The sequence below is a fragment of the Channa argus genome, chromosome 5 (genome assembly GCF_033026475.1).
Source record: "Channa argus isolate prfri chromosome 5, Channa argus male v1.0, whole genome shotgun sequence".
In the NCBI taxonomy this organism is placed as follows: Eukaryota; Metazoa; Chordata; class Actinopteri; order Anabantiformes; family Channidae; genus Channa; species Channa argus.
The window spans coordinates 24,222,096-24,244,266 of record NC_090201.1 but is presented as its reverse complement, the minus strand read 5'-3'; the positions used below and the strand labels follow the sequence as shown (position 1 = coordinate 24,244,266).

General features: G+C 36.6%; 2 protein-coding genes across 3 annotated transcripts in view; one reads left to right on the top strand and one right to left on the bottom strand.

Annotated features, from left to right (window-relative positions):
* The window catches only part of cenpp (centromere protein P), a 75,685-nt gene extending 53,720 nt beyond the window's left edge, over positions 1-21,965 (bottom strand). The window contains exons 1-6 of one of the 2 annotated variants that reach the window (XM_067503521.1): positions 21,788-21,965; positions 20,561-20,719; positions 20,275-20,429; positions 19,837-19,925; positions 17,164-17,252; positions 13,335-13,431 (exon numbers count right to left, since the gene is read on the bottom strand). In XM_067503521.1, the coding sequence (XP_067359622.1) occupies positions 13,335-13,431; positions 17,164-17,252; positions 19,837-19,925; positions 20,275-20,429; positions 20,561-20,718 (588 nt within the window). In that variant the 5' untranslated portion in view covers position 20,719; positions 21,788-21,965. The remainder of the gene's footprint in view (positions 1-13,334; positions 13,432-17,163; positions 17,253-19,836; positions 19,926-20,274; positions 20,430-20,560; positions 20,720-21,787) is intronic. The other variant, XM_067503520.1, reaches the window with a different exon arrangement.
* Positions 4,565-11,547, top strand: ogna (osteoglycin, paralog a). Its single transcript, XM_067503522.1, has 6 exons — positions 4,565-4,919; positions 6,992-7,055; positions 7,637-7,801; positions 9,030-9,232; positions 9,390-9,482; positions 9,626-11,547. The coding sequence occupies exons 1-6, from the start codon at positions 4,764-4,766 to the stop codon at positions 9,794-9,796; spliced, it is 852 nt and encodes a 283-aa protein (XP_067359623.1). The 5' UTR covers positions 4,565-4,763; the 3' UTR covers positions 9,797-11,547.
* Positions 21,966-22,171: the final 206 nt, after the last annotated feature.

The window sequence follows — 22,171 nt, the reverse complement described above, 5'->3', positions numbered from 1 at the left end:
TTCTGGTTAGAGTTGACTCTAACCTCTGAGAACCTCTTCACCTTTTTGTATCTTTTTTGAATTCAGTTCAACAACCAATCAAGTCAAGTTTTTATTTTTCAGAGGCACCTGATTTGCAGGCCTTTTCAAACCTCTAGTTTATTGCTGGGGTCCAAATCAGTGGACCAGGTTGTTAAACTTGGTCCATTTTTCACTTGGTTCAGTTTTTTCCACAGATAGAAAAATCCAAGAGAATCAAAATGTATCACAAGTCACACGTGACTAGTCTTGTTTAAAAGGATCTGGGGCAGGAACAAAAAAGTAAATACATAAATAGTCAATTCTGTATCTGTAAATATTACAATGACTGAAGAATTACAACACGAAACAAAGCAAGCAAACTGAGTAAACTGAACAAAGCTATGCTAGCAGAATGCTGAATACAAAGTGGCTCAAGTATTCACCTATACTAAACAAGGTAGGTATAAAATCAATTTGAAAGTTACAGTGCGTAACATAAAGTATGTAACCTTCAGTCTTAAATGAGTCGTCCCTCCCTCTTGTCCGAAACAACTTTACATTGTTCATTACGGTCCACCATGCTCCATATTAAATTACAATAAATAGGAACGTAAGTTAGCACTTCACAGCTTAATAGTGGGGTAATACTTCAGTCATAGGGTAAAAGGGGAGTAATATTTTCATAACCGAGTAAGAGAATATAATATTTCTGTAGTAACAATGTACCAGGGTTACGATTTTGATCAAAAAACAAAAAAGAAAACAAAGCATAATATAGGTAAAAACTAGGAAATACCTTAGTATAAGCAATAGCTATATATATGTAATAGAAGGTCAAAAACACATAGGTAATTATATGGCAATTTAGAACAAAGACCTAGAATAATTACCTTAACAACCTTGGTAGTTACTGTGTAATAACAATGAATAAATGCTTTAAATTGCACAACTCCCTATTTTTACTTAATTTCATGGTAATATCCAAAGTGCTATGACATGAGAGCTATGCAGAAGTGAAGCCTGAGGCACGGTTTCTGTATAGGTTACAAACCCTGCATCCTTCATTTTATAAACCTTTATAGATACTGTAGATATTATCATGCCGTTTCGCTAAAAACAGTTGACTACATCACCAGCTGTTTACAATGTCTGCAATAAACAAATAAAATCAAAATTCAAAAAATCAAGTCTAAATTAGCTTTTTTCTACAAAGTTTTGTTACCCGACAAAGCAGTCAATTATACCAAGACACACCCTGTTTATTTAATGAAGGACTTGGGCCTTTTACAGCTCTCATTCATGGTTATTATGCAGAAACTACCAAGTATTTTTCAAGGTTATTACTCTAGTTTTTAGTGTTTATTTTCCACATAATTACATTAAGACCTGTCACTACCCACATATATCAATTATTTATACCAAGCTATTACCTGGTTTTTACTTTAGTAATTACCATGATTTCATGCATTAAGATAATATTTTATCAACCTAAAAACCCTGCTACCTGAAAATATTACACCCCCTATATGCTTGGTGTTACCAAGTTATTAGCCCCACTATTATACTAGTATGAAAAACCTATGATAATACTTTTCTATCACCTAAATATTACCCCCATATTACCCCACTATAACCTTGCTATTACAAAGCTGTGCAGTGCTAACAAAAGTCACAAAACTTACTAATTAATCAGAACTTATTGCTTTTCACTGATTGGTTCAAGCCTTGATCAAAACCCTTTTAGGAATGACTCTGCACTGCTCCTAGTGCTGTTCAGAGGGTCTACAAGTGACCTAAATTAGTTTTCAGTGTAGGGTACACCTGATTATTACCACTGACAGTATTTCACTGCTCATCACAGATTGTCCTAATTACATTTTTTTTGTTGCTCTACTTGTGAAGTTGTAAAGCAATTAAATTAACAGTTATTATCTGAAAGCAGGACAGACAGTAACATTTAAAATGGAGGACCATGACCTTTTAAACAACATTCTCATTCAAGACGGCTCATTATCAGGAAGGATGAGCTAAAAAAACAAATGCTGAGTTATATTTATGAATTTTTTTAAAAGCACAGAGTTGTGTTGTTAACATAGCACTGTCATTAAAACAGGATAATAATTCAACACTACATTTAAAGTACAATATAACAAGTGTACCTGAGTGTACTGCAAACCAAGTTTTTGCGGTGGCTGCTGAAAAACTGTGGAAAAAGCTGCCCTTGCAGATTAGACAGGCCTCATCTTTGCCCGTTTTTAAATCCCTATTTAAAACCCGCGTGTTTCCGCAGACCTTTGACAGTCTGAGTTGTTGACATTAGTTTATCTGTCCGTTATTCTATCTGTTCATTAGTTATTGTTATCTGTTTTGTTGTTTTTATTGTGTACGTTTCATGCTATTGTATACTTTTGTCTGTCTAAAATCTCATATTTACCACCTGTATGTCTGTAAATTCCCTTACACACCTAGTAGAACCTCTTAAAAAGGAACACAACAACCATCTCAGTGGTCATCACTGAACCTGCTATCTTACTTTAAAATATAAGACCAGTGATTTTCTAAATTGTTGTTAAATCCCATACAGAGATTAAAACAAACAATAAATTGCATTTCCTAACCGTGATGCATCTTAATCCAGAACCTGATTTTGGCACTTTCATCTATGACACAGATCTCCATTGTTGTCTGAAAACTATAAAAAGCATATGAATGAGACACACCACTGCACTTTTTTTAATGCTTCTTCCAAACAAATGTATGATGGATATACCCCAGAAGCTTAGAACTAGCAACCGTCTCTGAAATATCAAATGCACATGACCTTTGCTTTGTTGGTTACACAAATTAGCTAGCTTCAAAATGGAGCACAGATGAATGTAGTATAAAAACTGCAAACCAGATTTAAAAAATGGTGCCCATATATTCTTTTAAAAGTTGGTCATAGGAGCACACAACAGAAGAAAGTCCTCAAGTCTTTCAGATTTTAGTCTGAAAAAGAACCTGATTGTCACACTACGTTTTTGGGGCCTATAGAGCACATACACTATCAACCTTCACCAGTTGGGCCTCTTGGATCCCACACACATGAATGGGGACAACATTAATCATAGGGCTTTTTCTAAAACTACTGAACCAAATCAAATAAATACTGATAATAATAAGTGTCAATACACAGGGCTTGTAATGATCAGAAAAATGCATTAACTGTTTTATAACCAGGTCTTATGCAGTGATTCTTCATGTCAAAAATGATTTCTGGGCTACTGTGAATCAAATGATCAATGCTGACACTAGCAGTACTACCTTTGGCCACCAGGCCAAAATCACTGCACTGCTCAGCATTGATCTAGGGCAGGGGTCACCAACCTTTTTGAAACTGAGAGCTACTTCTTGCGTACCGATTAATGCGAAGGGCTACCAGTTTGATACACACTGAAATAACAAATTTGCTTAATTTACCTTTAATTATATGTTATTATTAATAATCAATTACATTAATGATATTAATCTATGTGAAGACACGGATCATATTAATGATTTCTCACAATAACTATCAAATGTGATTCAAAAAAGAATAGCAACAAAAAAAATTGACGCAGCTCCTTGGTAAGTGGTGCTATGGTGAGCTATTTTTAGAACAGGCATGTGCGGGCTACTCATGTGGTCCTTGCGGGCGACAAGGCCCACGGGCACCATGTTGGTGACCCCTGATCTAGAGTTTGCGATTACAAGACTAAACCAGATTTTACATTCAATAATGTTATTGCGAGTTGACACATTTCAACGCTGGTTTTATTTTATGTATGGGATTTGTTGACCGTAATAAAACCACAGATATCCTTAAAAACATCCTTGATGCCCATCTTCCAAGATACCTATAATAAGATTTAATAGAGCAGACTAAGACTTTATGGGAACTTAACTATACAACTGTTCAAATTAGATTTCCAGTGTCTGCTTCCAAGTTATGTCTGTATAACTATGAATGGCCATTACACTAATTTGTGCTGTTCTCATTTTAATGAATAAATCATTGTTTTTCCATCAAGTTTCACTGGTGGATTATTCAAAGATAAAACCTATCCTTCTAACCTGAAACATTAGTCACACTAAAGGGTAGACTTTTAGGAAACAATGCAGATTTGTCTACTGGTCATTTTAAAGTAATCCCTTAAATTCTAGCTTGTGATCACTGTAATAGCTGCTAAATGTGTTGTTTGACCACTGGCTAAAAGAAAAACAGAGCAAGTGGAGAAAATGAAAAACAACACTACTCATCCACCTAATGAAAGATAGGTTGGTTATTACGAGTCATTACTGAGTGGCCAGACAGAGACCACAAACGTTTCTCCTGACAAAACGCACTCACTGTGGTTGTCAACTTTCACATTTTCTGCTTTCTCTGCAGTTTTTGATGTTTTTTCCCCACTTTTGTACAAATTTAAAGAACATTTAACAGAAAAAAAAAACAGTCTCTCTTTGACTGCCTTTTCCATATGTGCCTCTTTTTCATGCGCCTGGTGCTTTCTTTACATCCTGTCTACAGCGTCTCTTTTTCTCTCACAGCAGATGGATGGTGGGTGGTCAGGGAATGGTTAAGTGCTCTGCTCTATAAACTCTGCTTTAAGAGTCTGCTAGAAGCTACTGGTTCAGCCTTTAAATACAGTCATTTGACACATCCCAACTGGGGCTCGTAGCTGAAAGCAGCTGCTGACCCAAACTCAGGCTTTTAGGCAAACTGGTGTCAAACAGCTCTGCTCAGCATGAAGGCTGTTTTATTCACCTGTATCCTGGTGCTGTGGCTGGTAGCAGCCTTTGCCAAGCGTTTTGACCAGGACTCTCAGCTGATACCAGGATCTCTACCTAACAGGGAGTTGAATGGATACTTCAAAGACTATTTGAAATCTAAGAGGGCTAGGGTAAGAATGTCTTTGTTTACATTATGCTAACAATAAGTAACACTTAAGTATCACTAAATTGTTAATGCCAGTTTTTGACAATGTGATTTAGGCAGGATTTACCGCGGATCTTTGTATTGTGTGTATTGAATTAGATAAAAAAAATAATAATAATTATATCTATGTGTGTGTGTGTGTGTTTCATAGAAGTATAGAAACAGTCCAAAGTTTTTGGTCGATCCAGAAATTTTCTTTTTGTAGTGGTATTTATACTAATAGAAGTCGTAAGACTTTACTAATCCCATGAGTAAAACTAGGTCATACTTATCCTTTTCTCCTTGGCAATAACAGAAACTGTCAGCAACTGACTTCCCAGCCCTCATGTAAGCAATGATTAATTCAGTTCACAATTTCAACACACACACACACACACCACACTGACCCTTAACTAGCCACATAAACCCCATTCAAAAAATATCTGAATGAACCAAAACCAGACTCTGGTCTGGGTTTTGGGAAACACTTGCAATAGGTGATAAACCCACAAACTCAAGAGTATAAGGATAATAAATGTGTTTGAGAGAATGTGGCCATAAAGTGTAAGTTCGTTGTTAATGAGTAAAACCTTCATTTAGATCTTATAATGTGCAGCTGCTAAAATTAACCACGTCAACTAGCTTTATTATGCTAACTTTTTAATTCACAATATGTAAAGTTTTGCTACTTCTAATTGATTTAGAAGCCATCTGCATGGATGAAGTTTGTGTTTTGCTTTGAATTTTTTAATTGGTAAGCTAAACAACTGTCCAGTGGTAATGTAGGATTCCAGCTTTCATTAGTTACTAGTAGATTCCCTTCTATTTTTGAGCATTATAAAGATGTTTATTGGTGACAATACTGTGATAACATGCAGATGTGCACTTAAATTCATTAGTGTGTGATAAACTTACCTTTACACAACAGTTTAAAAATCTGATTGTGCCAGGAGCACAAAATCTACTCAGGCTGAAGTTTATGAGCACCTCTAAAATCCTAAAAGCCTCTGGGGTCAGGGAGTAAGAATTCATAAAACTCTAAAACCAATCTGTTTCACAACATCCCCTATGTGACAGCACTCCAGATTGGCTTCACAAAGCCTGGTCATAAATGCAAAGATACTTTTAAACATATTTGTTGAGCAGACTTTATCACTTAATCACAGCCACTAATTAATTGGGGACAGTTTCAGAAATCAAAGCAGCAACTTAGGACAACAAAAAAACAAAACAAAAAAAAAACAGTGATACAAAGTTGTAAATTGTCAGATGGAAAATAGTGGCCAGCTGCATAAAATACTGTGGACTGCTATAGAGACCCCAGCCAATATATTCAGTCAACATATCCTGGAACTCAATGTTTGTGGATTATGAGAGAGCTTTTTTCAGACTTACAGCAGAACTGTGTCACAAATCACAGCATTTCATTAATTTCAGGCAGACTGCTGAGATGACAACATACACAAGATACTTTTACTGAAACTGGACTTTCTAGACAGCACTTTGTCTTCCCACTTTTGATTACAGAAACATAACGCCGCCAAAAAAAAAAGACTCCTGCGTTTTAAAGTTTATGATAAGTTTATACTGATAAAATTGAATGTGAAAAAAGCTGTCAAATGTTGCACATTGTATTTAGTTCAACTATAGATAATGTGAAGTTGAAATGACGCCATAGTGAATTTTTGTTCAATGGTGAGCCATTATTCTGAAAATTGTCACTGTGGCAGGTCAAGTGCAATCTTACCATTTTTAACACTTACAAACAAAACAAAATGTAGGGATGTAACCCATTTTGCCCATCATAGCATACGGAATCCATAACTCACAAGATGGTGCTCCAGTCTTGCAAAACTTAAGACTACGTGAATTAACTTCACATTTTCTATTACCTCAAACCTAACCTGTCTACCTTGTCTAACTGTACCAACTAGTAAATAGCAAAATTCCTAATTATGCAAAGCAACAAAAACTGACTTCCTAACCCTGGTAGTCTCAATATTTTGCTCTAGTCAATGAGCTGGCCGGTATATGAACAGGCCATGTTTTCTTCTGCAGAGGGCACTGCCTACTGCTGATGAACCTGATGCCAGCCCAATGCCAGTTGGAGGAGATGCTGCTGGTAAGACCTGCTTACCTAATCAGCACCTGGTCAGACACACGACTTTGTTATCCAATTGCCTTGAGTAGGTTTGAATTAATATGGTATATCCATGGTCTGGAAAAGACACTCAAAGGCAACTACAGACTGTTACAAACAATCTCATCATGGTTGTATTGGGTTTTAACCTAGTAGCACATATTGTTCAGCAGCACTTTCTAGCTTGCGTGATTACCTCTAAACACTATACTACAACTGGCTCATGATATCTACAAGAGAAGTTACAAAATAGGAGCTTCTCTAAATATTGAATTTTCCACTTTCCTTGTCTTTTTATAGATTGGAAAAGACACTGTCAAACACAATGGTTATGATATTTTATAGGTTACACAGTTAAGAAAGAAAATAATTGCATGTTACCACCCTAGTCAGAATTTAAATGAGCCTGATCCACTATTGGTTTTTTAAAGTACACTTTGACTACAGCAAAGTCAGTCAAGGCATTTCATCCTGGCTATAACAGCTCACTATGGCCTTAAACAAAGCCGATTGGCAGATTATTGTGATGAAGCCTTCACGTTTATGTTGTGACTGTGTTGCAGACCTGCCCACCTGTCTACTGTGTGTGTGTCTGACTGGCTCTGTGTACTGTGAGGACGTCAGTCCAGACATGACTTCAGTTCCCACACTGCCTAAAGAAACAGCGTACCTGTATGCACGGTTCAACAAGATCAAAAAGATCAGCGCCAAAGATTTTGGTGACATTGGTAAGTCTAAAAACCTTGTCCAACAGATGATTGGACAAAATGGGTTTAAGATAATGACACACAGAAGTTTAGCATTTTTTTGTTTTATCAAATACAACCATTTGGACTTCTAAAAGAAAAATTAAGTGCCCGACTGTGTTCAATGCAATCTTTAATTCATGCATCTACAAAGAATTTCCTCTATAAGCATTGCGGAAGTGCTTTTAGACAAACGTCTGTTCATGTGAGCGTTTTTTCCCCCCTCCTTTAATGACAGCAGCAGGTTCTCCGTTATTGAGCTATACTATGGAAAATGTTTTGGAGCTTTACCCAAACCTGAAACTAAAAGTCTACTCTAAGATTCTCAGACATGGTTTCACATACTGGGAGCAATTGTATATAGCAGACTAAACGGGAATCACTGGAGTACCCCTTTTTTTTTTAACTGTCATCTAGTCATAAAGCCAGAGACAAGAAGACACAGCTGGAGGCTGAAGCCAACACAGAAGTATCCATTAATAAGATGGCAGGGGCTTGAAGTCAGCCATGTGGGTGTTGATTGACAGTTTACTTGGCTGCTGCTCTCTCCAGCTCCTGGACTTGCACTGAGCTGGACTTTCAGAACTGTTTATATTACGGTAATTTTTACCAGACATGCAATTCTACTGTTGGTGTGGCTAAGGAGATACACTAATAGGATCCATTAAGAAGGCTGTCATGCAATGCTTAAAACTGGATAACCTTCCATTAAAATAGCTTTTAAAGAACAAGGACAATGTTCTTTAGGAAAAGTGAACCCAATCAATGTTACGTAATTGATGCTAAAAATAAAATAAATAAATCCTTTGCACTAGTGCAAAAAATATTCAGTGAGAAACCCTGAGTTCATAATTTCCCATCGGAACATTTTAGCTGGTTATCTGATCTACTGTATGGCTTCGTCAACAAGTATATCGTCCTAAATATTTCTGCTAGACTGTAGTTATCTGCAGAGGAATAATTATATTGGACCAAGAATTTCAGAGCTGTTTCTAACAGTCAAGAACTAATTGATCCAAAACAGAAAATTCTAACCTGCAGATAGTATTAGTACCCAAACGGTCCAAAAACTGAACTGCAGATTTAATTGTATTTGATGAATGCTAAATGCTAAAATTCCAACCAAAATTAATACAATCACACAAAGACAAAAGTGAAAAATCCAAGTTGGCACCAACTTTAATAAATGCTTGCATCCACCTGTCAACAGTGACTCTGAAGAGGATTGACCTGTCAGGGAACATGATCTCAGAGATTGAAGACGGTGCATTCTCCAAGCTAACCATACTTGAGGAATTATCTCTGGCTGACAACAGACTGGTCAAGCTTCCTACACTCCCTGCCAAACTCACATCCTTCAACGCCAACCACAACTTCCTTAAAACCAAGGGCGTCAAAGCTAATGCTTTTAAGGTAAAAATTGTCACCTTATAAGACATAAACATATAATGTAGGCTGCAATATAATCATGTATACTGTACAATTGAATATTTAGTGATACATGTAGAACAACTAAGAACAATTGTTTTATCTTCTGGATCTCGATGGTCTAAATTTTTGTTCTAAAAAGAAACTGACCAGGCTTGTCAACCTGTACCTGGCAAACAACCAGCTGGAAGCTGTTCCGCACATTCCAGAAAGTGTTCGGATCTTGCATCTACAGGTTTGTATGCTTAACTGCTAAAATACAAAATTTTTCCTGAAAAACATTAGTAAATTAAATTATTATTAGATTATAGGATATATTTTCCTTAATCCTGTAGATTTTAGAACTGACCACCTTAATGGTGTTTAAATGTCTTTCAGAACAACAACATCACTGAGGTCAACAAAGAAACCTTCTGCAAGTCCAATAACACCTACTACTTACGACTAAGCCTTAGTGAGATCCGTTTGGATGGTAACCCTGCTATGTTGTCCAAGTACCCTGATAGCTTTACCTGTATGAAGGTACTGCCTGTAGGACGGTACCGCTGAAGAGGAAGAAACATTACTGTAGCCCCTGATTGCTGATGGAGCAGTTTTACCACAACAAGGTGCTGAGGGGATACCCTGACATTCTGAATTTTGGGGCCCTTGTCCCATGGTGGGGATTAAAGTGTCAATGTTTTTACTTCAGCCAACTTACAAACAGCCTGTGACATTGTCAGATCAAAATGAAACCAATCACTACACTGACGGTGTAGAGCTAAATGAGTTTATCCACTCTGGTCTTCATCAGTTTTACTGTCTTGTGTAGTAACAGTTTGTCTGACCACATCCTGGTCTGAACGTACTGTACCACAGAGGATGTACCTTCTGATTGTTTTATCCAGATGACATGATGCCAGTAGAACTGATGCAACTCCTTCAATGAGTGGAAGAGCATCAACACCTCTACCATTACAGTTCAATTGTTTTATGTTGACCTGACGTACTACCTAAAGAAAATCAGACAAATTGCTTGTGGCACTGAATCCACACATGCCTTCACACAAGCCAAGAGGCTTGTACCTATCTTTACTTATACATTGAAAAACACAACTGGCCAATTCTCACCTCTTTGTAAAATTATTTAGATCAGAACTCTTTTATTGCCATTAGTTTCTATAAGTTGCAAAGAAGGAAATTAAATTCAAGATATTGTGCATACATTTAGTTTTGTTCGCATAAAAGTTGTTGTACCTTGCTACTTTTTCTGACGTAAGCAAGAATTTGGTACAAGGTAAAATCACTGTTGTCCATGAAACTAACAACAAAAAATTAGAATACCAAACCAGGTAAAATATGTGCAGAAGATGCATATTTTCTACCCTTTCACCCTTCTCATTGTGAGCCAATGACTTGTTCTGGATAGCCAACACTGCAATAACAATAGATGTCTTTTTAAAGAAGCATTTTTTTTCACTGTTATGATGACAGCAGGAGATAAGATGCTATAATATCTTTCAAAGAGGATCTATGTAATTTCATTCAAACAAAAGGAATACTTGCATGCTAATATTTAGTCTAATTTTCTTTCACTGAACATTGTCAAATGATGAAAATTGTCAGAAATGGCACTTTTGGAAAAAAGGAAAATAGACTAAGTAATGTTAACACATCTCATAACATTATTTCAAAGTTGCTTTATGATGTCATGATACCAGCTAATTTACAGAGCTGATAAATATTAGAATGTTTTGAAATGGCAAGCAGCAATAGTCTGTAAATACTTCTCACTGAGTATTGCTTCTGAATAATTTGTAGAAATGAATTACATAAGTCACACGGGCTTTGCACAACCAACGTGTAAAATTATTTTACTTTTAAAGACCACATTACAAATGCCTCTCAACAAAGACAACGGCCACGTAGACTTGCTTTTCTTAAGTGACTTAATGTCACTTTGTTTTTTAATTTATAGACCAGCTGAAGTGACTTGGAGAAATGTATCAATGAACTACAGTAATGTGAACATTAGTCCTCTCTCTTTTGTCTGCTTTTATATTGTCTTGCTTGTGTCCCTAACCCTTCCCTTCCAGTAATAAAAATTAATATAGAAATTGTTACTGATGTGAATAGGGTAGTGGTGTACAGGTAAATGTGTGTGACATGGCTATTTCAATAAAGTTAAACTTTTTTTTATTAAAGTGGATATGAATTTGAATCGTTGTTGGAATCTGCATCACATGTAATTGTGTTTTTATTGCTGAAGCATAAGTATTGGCAAAAACAAATACAATAAAGCACATGGGATTTGGATTGTAGTTATGCAGAACTGTTTTACATCTATGCATTGGTTACACAATGTAGATTGGCTAAGGACATTACCTGTGGAGCACCACCACAGCAGTAGAAAAATGTTTCATACATGATGAGGCTACAGTATATGCTTTATTTTTGTTTGCTTTGGCTCATTACTAATAAGAAGAGTGATGTCATAAAGTCACTGTTTTTATATTCCATCATTTAATGCGAGAGAGAAAGAATGGGAATCACAGTAAGCACAAAGTTTGCAGAGGAGAGGTATTTTATCAAATCTTTTTTTCAACCTCCCTAATTTTATATAAGTAAAAAGAAACATCCCAAGCTGAATAATCTACAAGGTATTTCTGGATTTATAGCTGAATTTATGAGGACATCAACTAGTGGGTAACAAGTAGCCTACAAACATACCTGCCATAGATTAAGTGTCTCAACTTAACACAGCTATATACATTCAACTTGAGTTGTCACCATATCATGATAAACTTGAAAAAAAGAAAGTCAAAGAACATAGAACAAGCAGGTAGCCCTTGCAAAGTGCTTAAAGGACCAACTGATACTTTCTTCTTTAAGTCCACTAGTACTCCAAAAACAACAACAGCATTACTGCATTCCGTATGGCTGACTGCAGACTCTGTGCATCTTAATGTGCCAATGTGCAGATAAAATAAAAAAAAGAAAAAATGTCTACAATGGAGAATTACCAATCAGTGATTGGCCACATGGTAGTAAATGTTGGTGGTTTGGAAGTGGCATGCAGCTAACCTTCATCTGCAGTTGTCCAGCCCTATGGTGACTGGGCTGTGGTCTACCGGTAAACATGTTAAGGTTCCTGACCTGGACTGTATGCAAAGACTTTGTTACATATTTGGATTGTTTATTCCTACAATTGCATTCATCAAGTCTGTGTTATTAAAACATGGAAATTATTGTGCAAAGCACTGTCCACATTGCAACAAAACTGTCACAATAGTAATAACATTTTTCCATAATAAAGCCAAAGAAAATGCAAGTTAAGCAAAATAAAAGTTTAGAGCACACAGGCCAATATGGAAAATGTGGGTTATTCCTCCCTCAGCCCAGCCAACTTGGCAGGACTTTACACTCTCCAAGTAAATACAAGAATAAGTTCCATATTGACTGTACAGCTTGATTTACTTTGAGACATTTTACTGCTACATCTTCAATAAAATACCAACCCATTATTTACTGTGCCCTCACTTATTCACGACCACTGCATCAACCTTCATTTTTGTATTCTTACATCATTCTGCATCTGTTGTTTACAAACCGACGTCTCTGTATAAAGTGTCAGTGTATCTTTGTAAATGAAAGGAATGGCTACCATCTTTTAACTTTAAAGCAATATTTCCTGTATGTCTGACAACAGAAGAAAATTCCACACAGAGACTGAGGCTGACACTAAAAGAAATTAAAGTTGTCAGGTTTTCAAACAATCTTAAAAGACTTTTTGGACTGTCTGTCCAACCATTCACTTATTTATCTAGATGCAAAACCTAATGCCTCTTTGTACCACAAGACAGACCAAACACTGTGGACATTTCATCAGGCCAAAATACAGTCATGTTTTGGAAAAATATAATCAATAGTGTACAATACATTGCAGAGAAGGACAGTAGAAACTTAGTTCCAGAGTCAGTTTCAGTCGGATTCATTGTGAGCAACACACTTACATGTTATGTGTCAACAACACATAAAAAGCAGGTGTATGAGGGTGAGGCCGTCAGTTACCAGAAGTCAATTCTGGTACAGGTGTGTCTCAACTTACCTGGAAGTGCTTGAAGGTTCTGCACCTGTCCTCACATCTATCCGAAAAAGCCCTTGCAGTCCTGAAGAACAGCAGAAGATCCCTGCTCTCTTCCACCCTGAAAATGTTTTGAACCATTATTAAAACAATAGTCAAATTCAAAGTGCCACATAACCTCAACTTCCACAGTTCAATTCCATCCGCACACCTGCGCAGTATGCCATGCCACTATCTACCACCATATTTCCAGTTACTGGCGAATCCTGACCAAAACTGTGCCGAGAAGATAAAATTAAAAGTTACTCTTTAATTTATTGAAGAGATTATTGAAAAGCAGAAGGATGGATAAGAAAAATTCCCATATTGCTCCCTTGGAGTACAGTTAAACCCATCATTAAGAAGTTGAAGGAAACTGGAGCAACTCATTATATAGGCCCCTCATGTGTGTGGTCACATGACTTTGCAGAGCACCATTGTTGAATTGGAAGTTTTGTCTTTAGTATTAGCAACTTTTCAGACCTTTAGCATCATCTCTTAAAAAAAAAAAAGGGACTAGCAACAAATATAGCCTCATTTTGAGCAGACTTGAGATGCTAAAACATGTTTCTCCTGTGGCTGTGACGCATTTGGTGTGTGTTCAGTGTGTGGGGGTGAGGGCAGCAGCACATTAAGTTGATCAATCAGCAGACAGAAACTGTTAATGAGACAAAACATCACAACACTCTTCCCCTTGTTTTTCCACTGTAAAGTACTTCTCTACACTTAATAATCCACAAAGTGTTTGTTTAATTTGGTCACTTTTCCATAATTTGCTGCAAATACATCTTACAGTTCAACACCACATCATCAAACCACGAATCAATCTCCTGATCCATCTCTCTATCTCTCTGTCCATCTCCCCCATCCCCCTTCTCTCTGAGAGGCTACTGCCATGTTTCCATCAGCTCTGTGTGGAACAACAGTCGTTGGAAACTTCACCCGGCTGCCGTCTAGCCCTGGGCCCCCATGGAAAACTCTGAAAAGCCTTAAACTGAACATCCCAGGCTCACTCAGAATGAACAAAATAAAATTATGAAAATACTTGCTTAGGTCAATTAGCACCGTCAAAAAAATCCCACACCCCCCAAAAAAATCGGAGATGTGGGTGCTAACTTTGATATATGGAGCCAGATTTGGGTAGATGGCCATATAATTTACTAATCAGAGTCAGTTACAAATTCATTTTTACACTGTCTAAAGTTGACCTCAGAGCAGTTTGGCTTCATACTATCAGGTTTTGAAAAACACAAGCCTGTAATCAGTGTTTGTTCATCTTCAGGCTGGGAATGAAAATTGTTCATGGATTAAATGGCCTGGATCCCCACATGACAAGAACAGCACTGTGGTTTAATGGCAGAAGTCTATTAGGATAGTTTGACATCTTCCAGTCCATCTTTGTCCACCCCACAGTGCAGATTTTAACCAGTTGAATCTTTGACATTTAGGGTGTTAATACATATATATCCCATGTGAAATCAAGCAGAAAAATAAAAATGCTTGTGATATCTATCGAGATAGGCCTCACAACAGCTTGCATATTATGTGCAATTGGCATCATGGCTCTTGTTATGTGTAGAGTGCATTATCTTCTGTCTTACTAGGAGAAACAGGGAAACGGATGTGGAAATGGGATTTCTGCTAAACATACAATAACAACGTTCAGTCTTTATCTATTATAGTTCTAACTATCTTGATTTGAAGATTATCATTCTCATTTGACTTTAAAACTAACTAACTCTCACACAGACTCAGAAAAGGCAGCCGTGTGTCAGAATCATTATCTCCAGTATTTTTCCATCTGTTGTTTGCCAGATTCTGTAGACTGGACTATACAATCCAGATGTGGTTTGGCCTCAAATGTAGAGCAAATCAGACTTCTCTTCCCTGGTGCCAGTGGCAGCAGACACTTTCTGGCAGACTGTGGTTTTAAGAACAGAAAACGCACCTGAGCACATTAACACAATGATTATGACACATATGGTATCTATACCAGAACTGAGAAAGAACATAATTTGCATATTATAGCAGTCAAAAACTTAGCAGGTGCTGGTGATGTGGAGGTCAATAATGGCAGCAAGAGGAATGTACACAGTAGTTTCCACAAATATAAGGCAAACAGTGTGATTGCACATTGCTCAAATACTTCAAATGTATGAAATTTAGTATTGCCAAGTCTGGTAATTAAAATAGTAACAAGAGTTGACATAATTAAATGCTACTTGACGAACAACATGGTGGGGAAATATACATATTATCGGTCCAGTACAGTTTGCAAATTGTTTCCATTGCATTCCATTCCACCTCTTATCATCCTTGCTTTAACTCAACATATAAGAGTCTAGTTTTCAGAGGGGAAGGACCATAGTGACAGATCATTTCAGGAACATCCCCAAATGGAGTATAAGACACATTCTACATTTCTTATGCACTGAATTTTGACATTACAAAGCAAATTCCTCATAAATATTTGCCATGTTCAGTGGTTTATATTTCTCATACGATGTATGTACACTACCATTTACTCTATAAAAGCCAATTCATCCCTTGACTACAAATAAGAAATAGCCATTTGACCAACATTGCCACATTTAGTACAATTTTTATTACAGCCCATGGTCCCATTAAATAAACTAACAAATAAAAAAATAATAATATGTGTTGTAAGCGGACTATTTTTAAGCACAACTAATACTTTTTCCCATGCTAAAGGGCACACAACTCTAGATGTTATTTTATATCTCTTTAAACATTAATTTTAAAGGTTTCAAATTGTATGAAAGATCATCTGTAACCCACAGGCTTTTATAACAATTAACCTTTTTCAGTGTAAAAAGCACCAGATCCAGCTTGGATATTTTGGGCACACACAGCAGAAAAAGAACAGGTGTAACTAATATTAATGATGGCTATGCTCTATTTACATTTTTGTGAGCCAATAAGCCAGCACACGTAAATGGAATGCAGCCATTTGGTAATGTAATTAATTACATCTGTGTTTGACAATCTAAGATATTTGTTTGTTTTAATGTTTCCTCAAAATCTATGGCTTTGTAAAGCACTTTGAATTTCATCTGTGTTTGAAATGTGCAATATAAATAAGGCTGCCTTGTCTTATTTATGAGTAAAGAGCAGACAGATTGAGAATGATTCGATTTGTGACTGAGAGGGTTCAGCTGTTTTATGGCAGTCTGCAGTTTGACATGTTCAACTTTAAGAAACATTTCAGTTAATCTAAACAGACTGCTGCATTCTGACAGGAATAAAATCCAGGATTAAATATGTAGAACTGAACTTAGCCGGCAGTATAAATTAATGACTAGTTGCCCATAGTGACTGATCAGGGCTGTGAAAGTGAGGGAGTAACTTCTCTCTCAAGCTCTTAGTTTCCAGTCATTCCACAACCTCCATAGCTGAGTGCAACACTATAAGACAGAGACAGTCTTAAAGCATGTTATTGACAAAGTTAGAAATTATGATATGACAATGGCAGAATTCAACATTAGAAGTTATCATGATATATCATTGATGATACGATATGGCACAGAGCCAACTTAAACTAATGTATATTGCATCTTTCCCTCTCTATTGTGAACACCTTTGGATGACACCATGCATATTTTACGCTGTTTCTTTAATTAAAAACTGTTGATTAGAAGAAGTTATATTTCAATACCTAAATATGGGTGGATTACTCTGAAAAGGTTATCAGGACAGATTTATTCCAGATACACAAGACAAATTATAATTGTATGTTGTTTGTTTGTTTTCATTTTAGATCATCTTAACCTGAATATGCAATGTTAGCTCTTACCCAGACAGAAAGCTGCTGAAATTCTGTAAGTCACTGGCATCCATCACCACATTTAGATCACCAATTGTCCTCTCTGATTTCTGACCATCCTGCAGGAAAAATACATAATTACTTAGTAAAAAACTGCTTATGCATTTCTTTAAGGGGAACGGCAACCTATGTTTGAGCAGCCATGCATACCCCTTAATGTGCAATTGCTTTTGAATGGGCTACACATTTAAGGTTACTGGCTTACATTAGAGACTCGCTTACATTATCTTGCCACAAAAAAGTAAAAACCAAGAGTAAAAATGGACTGTGTTTATAAAATGACCATTTTTCCAAATCACACAGTCAAATAATTAATGTTTTTTGTCAAAACAACTGAAAAGTTCAGGAAATACACCTACTTGCTTTATTTGCCATTTACGTTATGAGAAAGGCTGGAATGTTTTAATGAAACAGCTGTTCTGCTGGTTAGTGTAATGAAAACTAGAACACTGTTGGACCTACAATAAGCAGGTCACAATAATGCAAAATGTCCCTGCAATAAAATTTACACGTAGTATAAAATATAACTTTACATATAGTATTAAATTTATGTAAATGTAATTATAATTTTCCCTAAATTGTGATAGTTCAAATTGTGCTATTAAAAATCATGGAGGTAGGGCTCTGTACTGAACTTTATTCCTTTTTGGTAAAGACGAAATAAGTCTAGGTATCAAGAACGCTGGCATCAGATCTCAGCTGAGATTCCAAACCTTCAAAAACATATCTATTCAGGTAGTTCCTGGACCTTGCTCTTCATATGTTGCTAAACAGATCCAGGATCAAATGAGTAATGCGTGTTGTTCTCATCCTGGATAAAGGTAAATTAGAAAGAACTGGATTTAATCAACAGGCATAACTACGATCTTCTATGGTTGGTGACTAGACCCCATACACTGCCACTTAACACCATGATCAGCTGGTTCCCAACTGGCTAGGTCCAAATGATGAAAGACAGAGACAGAGAAAGAGAGTGTGTGTGTGTGTGTGTGTGTGTGTGTGTGTGTGTGTGTGTGTGTGTGTGTGTGTGTGTGTGTGTGTGAGAGAGAGAGACAGGGGGAGAGAGAGAGACAGGGGGAGAGAGAGAGACAGGGGGAGAGAGAGAATTAAGGGGGTGACAAGAACAATGGTGGTTGTAAACAAGTAAAATTTTTAACGCTTGAAATATCTGAAAAAATTGCAAAAAACTGTCTGACAATGTGAATCCTTACTGGCACCAAAACTGCATATCTACTGAGCAGAACCTGGAAACAGGAGAAAGAAAGTTACAGGAAACTGTTGTGCAAACTGGTGCCAGTGTATTAAGTTACTCTTAACCCTTTACTGCCATTAGTTGTAGAGAATGTTATACAGGTAAATTAATTAAAAATGACATGTAAAAGAACAGAAAAGACTCCTTATTGTCATCACTAAGCACATATACATGTTGCATATACATGAAATGAATGAAATGCTTTCTCCTCATTTAACCTATTCCAATGGGGGGGATCAGCGGGCAGCCAAAGGGGGTGCCAGGGGACCTAGAGCTGAGTGTCTCACGTAAGGACAAACCTGTTGCATTGGCTGGAATTTCTTTCTACAGACTTCTGCATCCCTGCCTGATGATCTACAACTGAGCCACAATTTAAACAGAAAAAAAATTAAATAGCGTTAGGGAAATAGTCCTCTAATTTACTAAACGCAGATGGCATTGTTCTCTCAGACAGATTAAATAAATTAAAATAGTTGGTTAAGTATATCTGTTAATGTACTGTGGTGGCACACCTAACTAAATTGCATATGTAGGAAACACCATGTAGACAACTCTTTATATTGGGGTTTATTGAAACTCAGGCATCAGCACTAAATAAATAAATAAATAATCATTAAAAGATGCCCAGCTCTGCCTGGAGAATACTAATGAAAGATTTCTTGTGAATGACTTTTCAAAGGGAGTTGTAAAATGTCTTATTTGGACAGCCGTCCCATATGAACGGTCACCTGGTGGCAGTCATAAAATTCAAAACACAATAACACGATTGAGCTTTTTGTTGTTGTTTTTTTTAAGAAGAGACAACCTAATATGAAAATGTATTGCTGCCAGTAGAAAAGAATTTGTCTGATGTCACAAGACCCTGTGGAATGGCTGCAAAAAACTGCAGTTTAATACCTCACTAGTGAATAAGTGACCATGGCCCTCTGTCACCCTCTGCTGGTTGACGCCCTTCAGTGTGCTACGTGTTTTAGATTACGGGAAACATTTTTAACAGTGTGAATGAGAAGAAATTACCCCATTACCCTTTTTATGCATAAGCAAATATTAACTAGATAAAAATTTGTTCAGACTGGTCTAAATCACACAAATGTTTCTCTAATGTTTAGAGCTATAGTAAAGAGTGGTTTAGTTTCTCCAACAGGTGCACATAGGAAAACTAGAAAATGGTAAACAAGGTAGAGTGACGAGACTTCTCTATGACTAAAACATCTATTTCATGTTGAAGACATTTTTTTTACTGCGCAGCAAGTAAAGACAAATTCATAATACTCATAAGAGTAAAAGCTCTAATCAGTCAAACACATTTGGGGTTCGGAACATGGAACTGATCAAATTCCATCTGATCAAATGTCTGATCAAGACATAATTTGAACAATAAAATTACTCACCTTGATTTCAGTGAGCTGGAACTCTACCTGGAAGACCAGTTCAGAGCAGTGACCTGACACACAGATCTGCTGGACCAGCTTACTCTCATCTAGTGTACACATGCAGACAGACAGAGACAGACATAAACAGAGACAGACAGACACACACACACACCAAAGTACATTATTAGAACACTAGGGACCTATTTAACATCCGAGTTATTTTCCTAATGTAGTATTATCCTCATAGTAAGCATAGGAGCAAGCTATAAGCTGTAGTAACAGTATGAGTAAATACTAAGAATACACTATATATATATATGAAAATGACCAGTGCAGCTAATTAATGAATGATTATTTTTGATCAATAATGTTGATTGTAATTTGTTGATAAGAGTCAAAGATTAATAATTTAATCAAAACCGTGAAGGGTCTGTATTGAGGAAGGCGTCCACTTACTGCTTTCCAGAGTTTTTGTTGTGCAGCTGTCGAGACTGATTCCATTAATCTGCGTTTGCTGCCTCAGATCTTCCTCAAGTCCCTCCACCTCCCTTTTCATCCTGGACAGCACCTTCTCCTTCTCTTTTCCTTGTCTCTGTCCCCACAAATATGACCTGTGGAGGAAAAGACAGATACTTTATTTGAAAAACTCAAATGCCTTGCCCCAACCAGGTGTACTTTAGTTTCAGGTTGAAATGTGAAATAAAGTGGGAGAAAAAAAAAAAAAGAATGAAAATAAACTCACAGGGCATCGTGCATTTGTCCTTTAAAGGTAAATGTCATGTCCTTGTGGTGGTCCTGTTGTTGGCATTGTAACACTGCAATTTCAGACTGAAGATGCTTGATCTGAGCCTCCAGGACTTTCACCTCTTCAATGTTTTCTTCATTCATCTTCGCCTCCATTCTGAAGGACAACCACCAATCAATAAGAAATACAAACAAACAGGATTGTCTGCCATTAAAAGGGCTCTGACAGAAGACATTTTAGAAGCTGATCTTTGTTTTAAATATATTTATTTTAGCTATTCTGTATGTTTAAAACAGCTTTTTTCACTTGGACATGCTTAACGCACTTTCCCTATTATGGCATAAACTGCTAAAGAAAAAAAATTACATTGCTTTTAAATCTAATACAAAGATGTATTTGTTTCTTTCTTTTTGTTTTTTTTTAACTATGTATTTATAACCTGTGACATATGGTAAATAGGCCCCTAGGCAACGGAAAGTAAAACGCCCCTGACTCATATATATAGGCTACAAATGCTGTTCACATCATATAGTTATTGTTTTTCTTTTCTTCTGCCTTATTGATCATTTTTCAAATTTAGGTATTTAGTGTCTCTTTGGGTTCAGTTGAATCCTCTTGGTCAACTTGTTCTGTTAAATGAGCTCTGTGACATTCAAAAAACAAAAAAACCCTTAGATCCAGGGGCCCTTTGACCTCTCAGGCTTGGTGGGTTCGTTCAGTAATCCATGTATACTTTGACATAATGTCATTTTGTTTGGCAGTATTTATAACATTATAGTTTTGTGGAAATAAACTTTTTTTTCGTTATTAATGTTTAGTTGTTACAGTTATTCATTTACTCACAAAGACTCGCATTTGTGTTGTGTCTGAAGACCCCGTTAACAAGATAATGCATATCAAGAGCTTTATCCTCAAATACATATGAATTAATAAATACATTAAATACATTATACTACGGTGTACAATAATAAATACACCGTAGTATAGCAAACTCTTAGCACGACCAACTTTGTGTTTGGCAAAGAATAAATGCGCTAAAGGTTAAAGTTAACTAGCTAGTCAACGTTTAGCAAGTCGACGATGACAGGTTCATGTTGGTAAAGTTAGACAAACTTCCTGGCTAAAATATTTTTTCTGTATTGGGCTGTTTTCATGCCACTTTATTTAAATAAAGATGACCTACTGTCATTCCGTTTACATAAAGACATAAACACTTTCACTCACCCGACTGATTCCTGTTTCTCTTCACTACAACAAACCAAGCAACTCGAAGCCTCGCGCCCTCTGGGTTCTACCACTCTTCACAAACCCGGGGGGGGACACACCACTTCTCTGAAAAATAGTCGGACAGTGTATCACCGTATAGATACAAATACCACACACACTTATAAAGGTTTGTCTAAAATAACATATTATCCCTGTAGTGCTACTTATCGGTGTTCTAATAAAAATAATCGGAAGTGAGAATAGCGAGAGTCCCATCTCCATAGAAAGTCGTATCAACCAACAGATGTGGCTAATCTAGAGTGAGTGCAATGGATTGTAACTAATCATAAGAAAATCAATTATCTTTGAAATTAATATGCGTCATAAGTGAACATTTCAGTC